This window comes from Caretta caretta, chromosome 7 (genome assembly GCF_965140235.1).
Source record: "Caretta caretta isolate rCarCar2 chromosome 7, rCarCar1.hap1, whole genome shotgun sequence".
Taxonomy (NCBI): domain Eukaryota; kingdom Metazoa; phylum Chordata; order Testudines; family Cheloniidae; genus Caretta; species Caretta caretta.
The window spans coordinates 69,614,087-69,628,228 of NC_134212.1; the positions used below are offsets into that span (position 1 = coordinate 69,614,087).

General features: G+C 44.0%; 1 protein-coding gene across 2 annotated transcripts in view; it reads left to right on the plus strand.

The window, feature by feature from the left end:
- SH2D4B (SH2 domain containing 4B) overlaps positions 1-14,142 on the plus strand; it is a 172,798-nt gene that overhangs the window by 109,932 nt on the left and 48,724 nt on the right. For both annotated transcript variants that reach the window (XM_048857591.2, XM_048857590.2), the window contains exon 5: positions 12,546-12,756. In XM_048857591.2, coding sequence (XP_048713548.2) covers positions 12,546-12,756 — 211 coding nt within the window. The remainder of the gene's footprint in view (positions 1-12,545; positions 12,757-14,142) is intronic.

Below are 14,142 nucleotides of genomic sequence, written 5' to 3' on the forward strand. Positions count from 1 at the left end.
ATTTCACTTTTGAATGAACAGGACTATTTCAGTTTACACCAACTGACAGTCTAGGGTTGCCAACTTTCTAACTGCAGAAAAGCAAACACTCTTGCCCCGCCCCTTCTCCAAGGCCCCGCCCCCACTCCATCTCCCCTCCCTTCCTTGCTTGCTGTCCCCCACCCTCGCTCACTTGCTCATTTTCACTGGGCTGGGGCAGGGGGTTGAGGGTACAGGAGGGCGTGAGGGTTCCAGCTGGGGATGCAGGCTCTGGGGTGAGGCAAGGTATTAGGGGGTTTGGGTGCAGGAGGGGGCTCCAGGCTGGGACCCAGAGGTTCAGAGTGTGGGAGGGGGCTCAGGGCTGGGGTAGAGGGTTGGGTTGCGGGCTCTGGGAGGGAGTTTGGGTGCAGGAGGGGGTTCTGAGCTGGGGGAGGGGGTTGGGACACTGAAGGGGTCTTGGGGTGTGGGCTCCAGGCGACACTGACCTCAGGCAGCTCCCAGGAAGCGGAAAAATATCCCTCTGGCTCCTATGTGGAAGGGCAGCCTGAGGACTCTGCATGCCTCACCCCCGTCGGCAGGCACCACCACCCCTGCAGCTCTGATTGACTGTGGTTTCTGGCCAATGGAAGCTGTGGAGCCAGGGCTTGTGGTGGTGCCTGGGGCAGCATGCGGAGCCACCCTGGCCACCCCTCCAGCCATCTCTCCCCCTAGTAGTCAGCTGGATATGCCTGCCACTTCCCGGGAGCTGCACGGAGTCTGCCTGCCCTGCTGGTGCTGTGGCCAACCATACGTTTAGTGGCCTGGTCAATGGGGCTGAGTGGAGTCGCCAGGGTCCCTTTTCAACTGGGGGTTCTGTTCGAAAACCAGATGCTTGGCAACCCTATGACAGTCTGGCCTAGAGGTTGGTATTTCAGCAGCCCACTCAGATGGTGAATACAGAAACAGGGGAAATTTCTCAGACTAGTGTCAAAAGAAAAATATTGCATATAGAAATTGGCAACAAAACAAAATACTACAAATTTTACTGTGTTGAATTTGTTCTGTTTTTAAAATAATAAAATGAATGAATGCTGCAGTATAGGGACTATGGTAGGAGAAGAGGGAAAATTGAGGAACAGGGTAAAAAAGGAAGCAGGTTCCAGCCAGGGTTTCCAAAATGGTTCTGAACACAGGTTTTCCTAGTCTGCACTTAAATTGTGGCCAGTCAACACTGCTTTGATTGCATCATTTTCTGATGCACATTGTCTGCAAGAGCTTATTTTTGTAGCACAGGCAAGTCTTTAGAGGGAGTCTAAATTAGTGTAACTTGCACTGTCTTCTCTTATCCTGAAACTGTATGCTCACAAACTTGGATGCCCTCTAGTCCTCCATAGACTCTCTTCAACTTACTTAGCATCACAGCCACATGCTAATGAGTATCTTACACCCATACCTCTCACTTCACTTCTAAGTTTGTCCCACTGGGCTTGATTTACCTCACACACCAGTTTCATGCTGGTGTAAGTCCGTTAAAGTCAATGAGGTTGCTCCTTCTGTTGTTGATAGGAAAGTCAGGTCCACTGAGTCTAAACAGGTCTAAGTTAGTGTAACTCACATGGGGAGGGCTGGAAGAGGGGAGCGTAGCAAGAAAAGTAACTAACAGGAGCATTTAGAACGCATACGTGAAAGTAGGTCTAAGGAAATCTAAAGGAGTGTAATGCCACCATGCCTTCAAATTCAAAATTTGTTCCTGAATGCCTCTCTCCACTTTTGAGATGGTTCTTTCTGTTCAGGCTTTAGGCTCCCCATTGCAACATTGTGGCAAAAGTTTACAGTATTGTTAGGCTTGCAATAACTGTGTTTGGCCTCTGTCCTAAATACTAAATAAATAAATAAGCACATGCCTACGCAAAGGAGGCACTGTCAGATGCAGCATTAGCATCTTTGCCATTCTGCACCTGCTGTTGAAGCCGCATTACGCATTAGGAGCTAGGCCAGGTTCCATCCTGTCTTATCTTCTTGAAGTCAGCCCCCTGCACTCAGCAGCAGCAGGGGTCACAGCTGAAGAGGAGCAGCAGCGCTAGTGCATCTGTTGTGGAGGGCAAATGTAGCAATGATATTGATGACACCACTAATTTATTTAGTAGATGGAATTTAGAAAGGAATGAGGATTCATCTCTCATCATCACATTATTTCTCAGCTGTTTATTGCCAAAGCAATAGGCATAGACTAAGGGTTGCTAATTTTAGTTTCTGTTCACTTCAGTTCACTTGATTGTGCCAAATAACAATAAAAGCCCTTAGAACTTCTGTAATGTCACTTTGCTATAGTTAATTGAAATACATATTTTTAGTGCTTTTTAATAACTAAATATCTAGTGTGGAATATCTTGAGTAATTGCCACTGTAAAAAAATGACATTGTAAATGTCATTATACATTTAGATTTCACATGATGGACATATGATAGGAATGTCTTGGAGAGATAGTTGTGAGTTGATACACTTATACCCTTGTATACTTGTATTAGCAGAATAGTGTATTAATGGAATAATGTGAATAAGATTAGTGGAAAAGAGTGAACCAAGAAGTCCATATTTCAGTGTGCTTGTAATGGCTAATAATAGCATGAGACTGAGAAGAAGTGGAGTTAGTCTGGGAGATGAGTATCTATCTATACATGGCCTAACTTTTTTTCTAACCATGTTAAAATCCATGTAATAGATTCTCAAAGCATTCATGAGTAGTAGTATGTTCCAGTCTCTATAGTGATCTGTGCTTGTTGCAAAGTTGCAAACAAAGGGCTTGTAAAATACCACTGGAAAAATTGTTTAATACCTATAAGTGGGATTGAATACTACAAAAATATATTCGTGGAATAGATTATTTGATGGAAAACAGCAAAATTTACTGAGTACTATGTTAATCAAACACTGTTTGACCAGTTCCATTTATCTGAGAACTGAATCCATTTATTTAGAGAAAACCATCGCTCCGTTTATTATCCCAACTCTAACATAGAATCATAGTATCATAGAATCATATGTGTGCCCTTGTTGCCAAGAAGGCCAGTGGCATTTTGGGATGTATAAGTAGGGGCATAGCGAGCAGATCAAGCGACGTGATCGTCCCCCTCTATTCGGCATTGGTGAGGCCTCATCTGGAGTACTGTGTCCAGTTTTGGGCCCCACACTACAAGGATGTGGATAAATTGGAGAGAGTCCAGCGAAGGGCAACAAAAATAATTAGGGGTCTGGAACACATGACTTAGGAGGAGAGGCTGAGGGAACTGGGATTGTTTAGTCTGCAGAAGAGAAGAATGAGGGGGGATTTGATAGCTGCTTTCAACTACCTGAGAGGTGGTTCCAGAGAGGATGGTTCTAGACTATTCTCAGTGGTAGAAGAGGACAGGACAAGGAGTAATGGTCTCAAGTTGCAGTGGGGGAGGTTTAGGTTGGATATTAGGAAAAACTTTTTCACTAGGAGGGTGGTGAAACACTGGAATGCGTTGCCTAGGGAGGTGGTAGAATCTCCTTCCTTAGAAGTTTTTAAGGTCAGGCTTGACAAAGCCCTGGCTGGGATGATTTAATTGGGGATTGGTCCTGCTCTGAGCAGGGGGTTGGACTAGATGACCTCCTGAGGTCCCTTCCAACCCTGATATTCTATGATTCTATGACTCTATGATCTCCAATGTGAACAGTATTATTAATGAGAGCGGAGTGACTACTGCAAAAAGTCTGTACATTTTTGTTTGAATTTTTAAAGGAATTTGCTTAGATTGTGTGAACACACCTTCTTTGTGTTTGCTTTCCATAAAAATTCAAGTGAACGCTTTTATTGGCAGGAATTTTTGCTAAAAGAATGATTTTTAAGCAAATAGGCTCCTATTCAGCAACGCATTTAAGCACATGCTTAATTTGAAGTATGTGCTTGAGGCTCGTTGATTTCAGTGGGCCTCAGAGTGTTTTGTTGAATAGCTTTACAGCTTTAACATAAGCAGATTGTTGACCAGGAGCCATACTGCAGAATATTTATGGGAAGTCAATTTCCAACAGGGGAACAGAAACATACCATGTGACTTATACGTGCACTCAAAATGTTGAATTTTGAATTTGAATATTAAATAGTCATTATGAACTACTCGTAAACAAGCTACAGACTAAGAATTATTAACGAGGGCACAGCTGAAGCAAAAGCTTTTAAAATTGGGATGCATATTCATGGCACATTTTTTTGTAGAATTCATCCTGCTCCAGCTGTGAGTCATAGTGCTTCAAAAGCACAAAATAGACCATAAAAAATGGAGAGCCCCTAATCTTTCGCAAATGATGTGACTCATTCAGTCCCAGCACTACATGAATTAATCCACATCTGTATTAAAAGATCTAGAGTTAGAATCCTGTCAGAACTGCAAAGAGGGATTTTCCTGAGTCTACATGGAAATATAAAAGGCAGTACTCTACTTTCAGTAAAAAGATAACTTTGGCATGTTTAGAAAAGTGTAGGGACTGGTAAAGTGATCCAGAATAACTAAGGCCAAATCAAATCTCAGCCCAGATTCAGAAGCTCCGCTGTTCCAAGGTTCCAGGCTGGTTGGTCTCACTCTTACAAACTGTGTAGATTAGTTTCAGAGTAGCAGCCGTCTGTATCTGCAAAACGAAAAGGAGGACTTGTGGCACCTTAGAGACTAACAAATTTATTAGAGCATTAGCTTTTGTGAGCTACAGCTCACTGGGTTTTCCTGGACATGACCTTTTTTTTTTTTTGATCCTCTGCCCTCCGTTGGGTGGATTTTTCAAATAAGAGGAAATGTTGGGGATTTTTGCGGAGCAGATGATGCAGCTCAGAAAAAGCCATCTCCACATTCCGATTGGTCCTTCCCCTGCATCCACAACTGCCGGCAAAGCCAACCCATCCGCTCTGGGGGGCACCGCGAGCAGGGAGGTAAGGTGGAAGGCGGGGTGAGCGGGGCGATGAGGCGAATGTGGAGGCGAGCAGCAGGCGGACGGGGGGAGGGGGCGAAGAGGAACCCCCCTACCAGAACGTCCCCCTCCACCTAATCAGTGTGCCCCCCCCTCAGTACCTGCCACAGATTAGATGTTTTGGGGTGTCAGGAGATGCTGGGGGGAGGGGAGAGGAGGGAGGGCGGGCGAAGTGTGCTTGGGGGAGGGGGCGGGGAAGAGGTGGAGCAGGGGTGGGAAGAGGCGGGGTGGGGCCTTGGAAGAAGGGAAGGAGTAGGGGAGCGTCCTGGGCAGAGCCAGGGGGAGTCCCCTACAGCAGATTAGAAACTCGGAGCCTATGTCCTGGTCACCACACCCCCCTAGGGGCGGCCCTGACTGCTGGATCTCACCCATCCTGGCGTGGCCCGCTGCAGGGCCTCAGAGCCTGACTAGGAGGGGTGACAGGGCCAAGTCCCAACTCCCCACCCTGCGATGAGGGAGAGGCCTTCAGGGAGGACTGACTGATGGGCTGGCACTGTGTCCCTGGCCTGCGCTAGCTGTCCTGCCACTGTGACAGGAAACATGATACTGCTCCCCACCTTGAGTGTGAGGCTGCAGGTACCCCCTCCAACTCCCTCCAAATACCCCCTCCAGATTCTCCCAACTGTACCCCCTCCAAATACACCTTCCCAGTACACACATTCCCTTCCAGCTACCCAACTCCTTCCCCACCATCCCTCAGCAGTGTCCTCTGTTTGGGAACTTGAAATATGGTAATCCTAGAGCAGATTCTTCTCACTGGTCCATCACACCTGAGTTGAAGGAGAATGTGCCCTCCCTTGCTTCTGGCAATACTATAACCTAATAGGAAGGATGAGGATAGGGTGGTGAACTTGGACTCAGACTCCTGAGGTGGGGGTTTAATTCCTGGCTCAGCCACAGGTTCGTGTGTGACCTTAGCAAATCTACACTGTTGCCTCAGTTCCCAATTTGTAAAATAGGGATAATATTTCCCTGCTTCACAGGGAAGATAGGATAACATCCATTAATAATGGAGAGGGGCTTAGGTACTATGGTGATAAGGGTCTGTCACAGGCTGGCAGGCCCTGTAAGGCAAGCTATGCTCAGCCTTACCTTTAGCCAGACAGCTATCTTCCAGCTGTGTGTGATGGAGATGTAATTATAATGTCTGAAGCCAGCTGCAGCAGATCAGACGGAGGATTATTTAAACAGAGCTCAGGCTAGGAGGAGACCCAGAAGAGACAAACAAGGGGAGTTATTTCTCTGGGAAGGGCCTGGGGAGGGTAGGCTGGAAGAGTCACAGAAGGAGCCAGCTGGCTATGGCTTGGGGGCTGAGAGAAGACCTGTAAGTAGCAGGAAGATCCCAAAGGGAAGCTGCCAGAGTTCCCAAGGAGGGGAGGCAGTAGGGAAAACCTGCTGGGAGAAAGCTGCATCCGAGAAGCTCTGTAGGGCTCAGGAGTAGGGGCTAAAAAGCAGAGGGCTTCATGCAGTCCAAGAGGGGTGGACTAATTTTTGGTTTAGATATTTATTTGGATGTACAGTTGGGCATTTTGTTACCTTGGAAGGGATCTGGGCTGCCTGTTTCTCAGCTGGAAGGCTGACTGGTGTATGAAGACAGATGGCCTGCGGGGGTACTGGAGGAGAAAAGCCCTGCACAGATTGCACCATAACACAATGGGGTGCACTGATGGTGTGTGTGCATCTTCACAGGGCCAGGTGAATACTTAGAGAGAGGCCAACCTATGCTCGTGACTCATAGATTGTAAGGCCAGAAGAGATCCTTTAGTCTGACCTTGGATGATTTTATGCCCAGTGGCAGTGAGGTGTTAAAAATACACGACCTGTAGCACAGAATATCTTCAGGCAGTCAAACAGGAAAAATAATTCATTCATACAATGAATAATACCAGACGTCCAAGCTCCTTCTGCCTTCTTATTGACAGGATAGGAGATGGAAGGCTACAATGTGTTCTGAAAAATAACAAGTAGTGCAGAGATTGTAGCTGCTGCCTGTATAGGCACTCAGCATGACAATATCTGTGCTGGTCTTGACCCCAGCATCAGCATAAAGAGCTGGAGAAGAGACATAGTGAGGTAGGGCACTGAGAATAAGGATTTAGTTACCCAGCCTTATGGCAAGGACAAGGAAACAAGAAGTATTAGAGATACAGGGCCAAATGCACCCTTATGCTTCTGTGAGTTGCATTCTGAGTGCACAGAAAGGCACAGCAAGATGAGGACCAACCGCATGACTTGCATGATCCTGCTGACTGCCTTGAGTGAGCTAGCTACGGAGAGGGGACCATGGATGGCCTCTCCCCACCCTTTCATTTCCCCTCACCGGCCCTGGGTATTCCAGGAATAAATTTAATGCTACTGACCTTGGATTGTTAACTCCTATGAGTTCCCACTCCCCCTCGGTGGATTCCCTAGAGGGAGGTCAGTGGAAGCTGGGGACAACATGACAGCACAGCTCCTGCAGCCATTATAAAAATATAGAGCCTCCGTCAGCTTTTTCAGGGATCTGTGGGTGTTGGGAGGCTTAAATCCTGTCTAATTCTGAGAAGTGAGACAGGGAAAACTGTGCTCTTTTCTTACTGACAGAATGTTCAGTAAGAGGCCCTGCAAGTCCATATGTATTATTGTATGGTTTTTCTGTTACTTCTGTAAAGGAATCTGGAGTGAGGACAATTGTAAAACGCAAAAAGACACAATTCAGCCCAGGTATCACTATGTATATATGTGATAAAATATAAGAGGGAGGAAGGGTTGTTAGTCAGAGACCAAAGTTACTCTGGAAAAGACTTGTGAATGTTAATGTTACACCGTTCCTAAGAATGCCACTCTTCATACACAGGGCGACTCCCTACATGGTAAAAGTGTCACAATATCTTTATATTGAACAGGAAAATGTAGTTTAGGTTACTGGCCCCTACCAATACACAAGCATTAACCAAAGCACGGATTGTAGACACCTAACCATGTCTCTGTTGAAGTACTTGTCGATGGCTGAGTGAAATGGAGCATGTAGGTGCTTTTGCTTTTTTTTTCTTGCCATTCTCCCCCTTCTTAGATATAGGCAGGCTATCCAGGGAAGTCCAATATATCTATACCAGTGGATCCTAGAGAACTCAAGATTCTTTACTGTATTCAGAACTCTGGTTCTGGCTGTGATACAGCTGTGACAAATGATGACTGTTCTCTAACATTATTTACTTACCATGCAGCATTACACTTAAGACTTATCTTCATTGCTGCTGATGGCATTGTTACAAAGACAATGACCATATTTAGAGCAACCAGGGTTTTGTGCCTCATATTCTTAAAGATAAAACAGAAAATCTTTCCAGGTAATACCATTGACCCACTCAAATTACATATAAGAATCACTTCACCTGTAAGGTGAACAGTGAAAACTGTTTCTCTGTTTTCCATAGTATGCAGTAGTTCAGTACTCCACCCAGCTGAAAATTCAGGGTGAATTTTTAGATAGACCCAACGTATTTACCCAAACTGTAATTCTACCAAGTGTATAGATAAAAACACCAAACTGAAACCGGATTCTTTTTCTTGGAGAAAAAGAATCCAATTATTAAATCCAATCTCTTTATTTGCTTCCACTCTAGCACACCCCTTAGCCTTTGATGTTACTAAAGCTCCAAAGTTTGTGGACATTTGTTAGTCCCTTGTTTGCTTATAGATTTTCTTGTAAGGTCTGCTCTTTCTTTTATTATTTCCTGGCTCAACTGAGTGTTTCCATAATTCACATAAATCAATATATACTTATGCTTATTTCACCTCAAGAGTGAAAACCAGAAGCATACAAGCAGCCTCATGAAATGTGGCTGTCTAGCAGAATACCTGCATGCATGCATTGCCAGTCACAGGTATCACTGAGGAGGGAGAGAGGCAGTGTATGTGGTGCATACACAACTATGTACTACACATTCAGAGCCTTCCTTGCTTTTCAAAAATCTTGTATGAGCTAAGAACTGCACAGTGAGTATTCATTTATCAACTCACTTTTTTTTTAGTGCCTCGAGCCCCATTTTGATGTTTTTTGAGACATAAATATCTTTAGGCAGGCAAATTATTCCAGTACAAAACAAACCCTTAACATCCAGCGAAACAAATATTGAAGAATCAAGCTATTGCCTCCAGTAGCAATTATCAATCCTGCCATGAGTACCCTGGCTTAGAAGAGGGCTCTTGGAGTTAGAACAAATATATGTATACTGTGCATTGCAGTGGCAGAAAGGGTATTGCTTCTCTATTCTTTTGATGGGAGAACACTTTTTCTTAAGAGTAAGTGAACGATATATTGCGGACAATAGGACTAGCACCCACTGAAAAGTACTATGAGAGAAAGGAAAGGAGTACTTGTGGCACCTTAGAGACTAACAAATTTATTTGAGCATAAGCTTTCGTGGGCTACTTATGCTCAAATAAATTTGTTTGTCTCTAAGGTGCCACAAGTACTCCTTTCCTTTTTGCGAATACAGACTAACAGGGCTGCTACTCTGAAACCTATGAGAGAAAGGTGTGATAAGAATAAAAATATTTAGATTTATAGTGGACACAGTTAATATCCTCTATTGTTAAGGTAACAAAAACATTTCCATTATACCTTTTTGTTTCTAGGCTCTCATAATTTTTGGAAACATTCTCATCTTGGGCAGGTAACTGATTTAACCTCACGCTAGTGATGGTGGTAATAGCTTCTGCTTTATGGGACTATCCCAGTAGTTGAATGGTGATGAAACAGCTGTGAAATTCTTAACTCTGACCTTTTTGAATACACAAATTCGAAATGAAGAGTGCCTAGGAGGCTCCACTCATGGATGTCTCACCTCTGGTGGCTCAGTCAAGGATAGCAGCCTCATCATTCCAGATTATGGATATGCCTATTTTATATGCTAGTGCGGCCCACCTTTTTTTTCAGTGAAAAATGCAGATTCAGTAACACTAAATCATTTTGTGAACTTGTCGGTTGTGCTGAGTTGTTCATTTTGAGGGAGACGATCAGAAAGAATCTAAACGTTTAGACATTTTCAAAATGAAACATTTCAGTTTTTTATCTGAGACAAACTTTTGTTTCAAAATGTCCATATTGTTTTAAAATTCACAACCTATTAAAATGGTAGACATTGAAGCCAAAAGTTTAGATTTTGCTGAAACAAAACACTTTATTCAACCTGGAAATGAATTTTTTTTTACTTCAAAATTGCCACTGAATTAAAAAAATCTGTTGTTCATCCTGCTCTGGTTACATGTCCCCTCTGTGACAATCCACAGAGAATAGGACTCTGTTAGGGTATGTCTATACTGCCTGCAAAGCCCAGGTCTGACTCCAGTTTGAGCACAACCTCTCTGTCTGTCCTCATGTAAATCAGTCTGACCCAGATCAATAAGCACTCAGAACCCAGGTCCTAGGGCCCTGCTCACGGGTGGTAGGTCAGAACCTGAGTCCCACTGAAACTGTGGTCCAAGCCCTGTCATTTTGCAGTGTGAGTGCAGATCAAGCTGCTAGACCCAGGTCAGAAGGTCTGCATAGTGCAATATGGGTGCAATAGCATGGCTATGAGACCCGGGTCCAGCAATAGTAAATCAAGTTTTACAATGTTGGGTGGATGCTCAGGCGTAGGCTTGGAAATACCAAGTCCACAAGCCCAGGTGCCACAGATCCGGGTGTACAATGCAGTGTAGACATACCCTTACAATCCCTACTACAGAGCTTGGTTCTTGAGTTGTTGAGACTCACATTTTATACTGCTTTTCCAAAGCACAAGGTGCCCAATGTCCATTCTGTCACTTTTAACCCATTTTCTATTTTTAAAAAGTGGGGTGGGGGAGTGAGACAGAGGAAAAACAGTCAAACAAAAACCCCACAATTGGAAGCATTCTTTATTCCAAATTTAGTTTTTATCACCAAGTGTGTTGAAAGTGACTGGCAGCTGGGACTCACACAGATGGTGAAAGGGCAGCGTAGCACTTGGGGCTGGAGAAGTGATCAAAGTAACCCAGGGAACTTATTTTTAAAAAAGAAAAATATTAATATACTCAAAACGGTAGGGAAAGGGTGTTCATAAACTTTAGCCTAGTGTTCTTGGTGATCCTTCTCCTAAGAACTGTTTTCCATAGTGGAAAGATACCCTGCATATATCCAAGAAATTATTTTTATATTCTTCTAAGGAATATTTTAATTTAAGGAGCCGTAATCTAAGAGCATTAGTTCTCACAGTATGCCGTTGAGCTCTGATCCAACAAAGCACTTAATCGTGTGTTTAACCAGGTGAATAATCCCATTGAATCCAGCTGGTCATATGCTGAAATTAAGCATGTGCTTCAGTGTTTTGCTTGAACAGGGCATTGGTGGCTGAAGTAATGAAGCCAAAGACTGAGTGTCTCATAATGCAGCCCAAGCAGGCATCAAATGCATGCCCTGTAATGGTTTATTGCTATTAACCTGTATTCTACCCATTCTCAAAAGAAGTGAGATTGGACCACTTGTGTCTCAGTGTCCAAGTCTGGCAAGCTTTCCCCAACTGTGGGTCCATACCTGATGCCTCAGAGGCATGCATCCCTATGACATGCTGTGACGAAGTGGGGTTTTATTCATCTTTTTATGTTTGTTGCATGTGAGTCTTACTGTCCTATATTAATACTGTGTGTACCTCCATTTCCCGGTGTACTGCACCAATATTTTGGTGGTGGGAATTGGGTCTGTGATTTTTTGCTGAGGCACTTGGGGCAGGTGAGGTTGCCCAGCTGTCCGCACCTATGTAACCTGAGACCCAGGAGGGAGGCGCGACCAGGTGACACCTTTTGCCTGGGAAGCAGGACAAAGAGAAGGAGGAGGAGCAACGGGATGGGGGGGTGTCAGAGGTCGGATCGCTGTTAGCTTGGCAGTCTGCTTGTGGAGGGGACTGGAAGAGGGGGAGTCTAGGCTGTCTGGCCCAGGAGTCCCCAAGATGGACTTGGCTGAAAGTCACTGATTTCTGTGATAGCAAGCTCTGTTCTATGCTATGTTCCTGTCAACTAATAAACCCGTCTGTTTTACACGCTGGCTGAGAGTCACTACTGGCTGAGGTGTTGGGGTGCAGGGCCCTCTGGCTTCTCCAGTAGTCCCACCTGGGCAGACTTGCTGCGGGAAGCACACGGTGTGGAAGGGGATGCTGAATGCTCCGAGGTCAGACCCAGGAAGGTCAAAGTTGTGTAAGGTTATTGCTCTGGAGACAGTATGCTCAGAGAGATGAGGCATGCTACACCAGAGTCCTGACTGGCTTTGTATGGAGTAGTTTCAGAGAATTGGCGCGGTGATTCCGTGACACATGCCTAATATACTATGTAGTTTTGGAATTAAGAGCATTAATTCCTGCCCAGCCCTGGCGGTGGTGAATTTAAGACCTGAAATAAGAGTTTAGATTTCCTTTATCTTACACAACTGCAAAGGACATTAGCCAAACCATTATTCAATCCTTTGATGGCATTTTGTGTGTTGGAATCTGAATATTTTTAAAATCAGGTAATAGAGAGGAATGAATGTAGATAATTGTTCTATAAAGAAAAGGGTAAAGAGCCATATATATATGTCTAAAACACAAATGACTCTTTCTTCCCCACCCAGTGCGCCGCTCAAAGGCTGCAGATGAGGAAAGGAGCCACAAAGCACGCAGGGCCCGGGATGAATATCGACGGCAATCCTTACGAGCCATCCAGAAAGGAAAAGTGGCTGGCTTGAGTAACCTGTTCAAGGGGACCAGCCTGAATAATGAACCAGTGATAAAGCTGAATAGCAACAATCCTAGCCCACTAATGACGCTCACTGCACCAGCCAGGTTCGTTCTTATTGTAGGTGGCTCAAAAAATTGATCCTCCATTCATGTGCTTTCCACCTCCATTTTAATAAGTGCTTCTTTTATTTTATTTTATTTTTTATTTTATTTTGTTTTATTTGAGATTCTCTACAGTGTTGCTCTTGACCCTGAATAGAAAGGGGATGTTTTAAAAAGATCAATATGCACTGAGTGCATAATGTCAATTAAATGGTGTTTGTTTTTAAAAGGACCTTGTAGCATCTACAAAAAGATGGGTCTTTAAAAAGTCAATGATTTGATACGAATGCAAGGCTGGGATAGAGAATCAAACAAATTCTCAAGCAAATCTTAGTCCTGCAGCCTAGAAATAACTGCTGCTCAAGAGCTCTTTGACACATTTTATAGAGGTGACAACTCCTAATTTCAGTAGTTTTGAGTTTTCTTATGGCAAAATCAAGGGTCTTCTGAGTTTTTTACCTATTGATCTTTCATCTTTCTCTTTCGTAAACCACATGGATTCCAGAAGTGAAAAACAATCCAACACTGCATCCCATCTGCTCTGAAATTTATCAATTGCTCCTTGTGGGTTTATATGTTGCCATCTGACATTATTAATTAGGCTTGGTAAGATGAACAAGATAACAAGAACTGGGCAAGGTGGTAAAGTAAAAAAAATGCACATTCAGGGAAGAAAGAGTAATTCAACTTTTATTTTCCTTTTTACTGCCAAGTCTTGCAATTACCAGTCAATGTGCTTATGATGTCTGGCAGCCCAGCAGCACCAAAAGGACTTCAGTCCCTTCCTGCTTGGGGTTTATGTTCTGTTTTGACAAGCAATCTCTTTGTCTTGTTTATGTGAGATATGGAAACTCACTGCAGATGGGTTGTTGAAATTCCCAGTTTGAGGAATCAAAATTGTTCTGTCTGAAATGTGGTGGGATTGCTACACTTGCAATCAAGCCTCTTGTCAAAACAATCTTCTCATTATTTTTATTTTCTCAAACCACTTACATCAAAGTGTCTTCTCTGAAATAAAGTAATAAACACACTAATAAAGATAGTAAATTTTGAAAACTAGTGGCTATAGAATCATAGAATATCAGGGTTGGAAGGGACCTCAGGAGGTCATCTAGTCCAACCCCCTGCTCAGAGCAGGACCAATCCCCAATTAAATCATCCCAGCCAGGGCTTTGTCAAGCCTGACCTTAAAAACTTCTAAGGAAGGAGATTCTACCACCTCCCTAGGCAACGCATTCCAGTGTTTCACCACCCTCCTAGTGAAAAAGTTTTTCCTAATATCCAACCTAAACCTCCCCCACTGCAACTTGAGACCATTACTCCTTGTCCTGTCCTCTTCTACCACTGAGAATAGTCTAGAACCATCCTCTCTGGAACCACCTCTCAGGT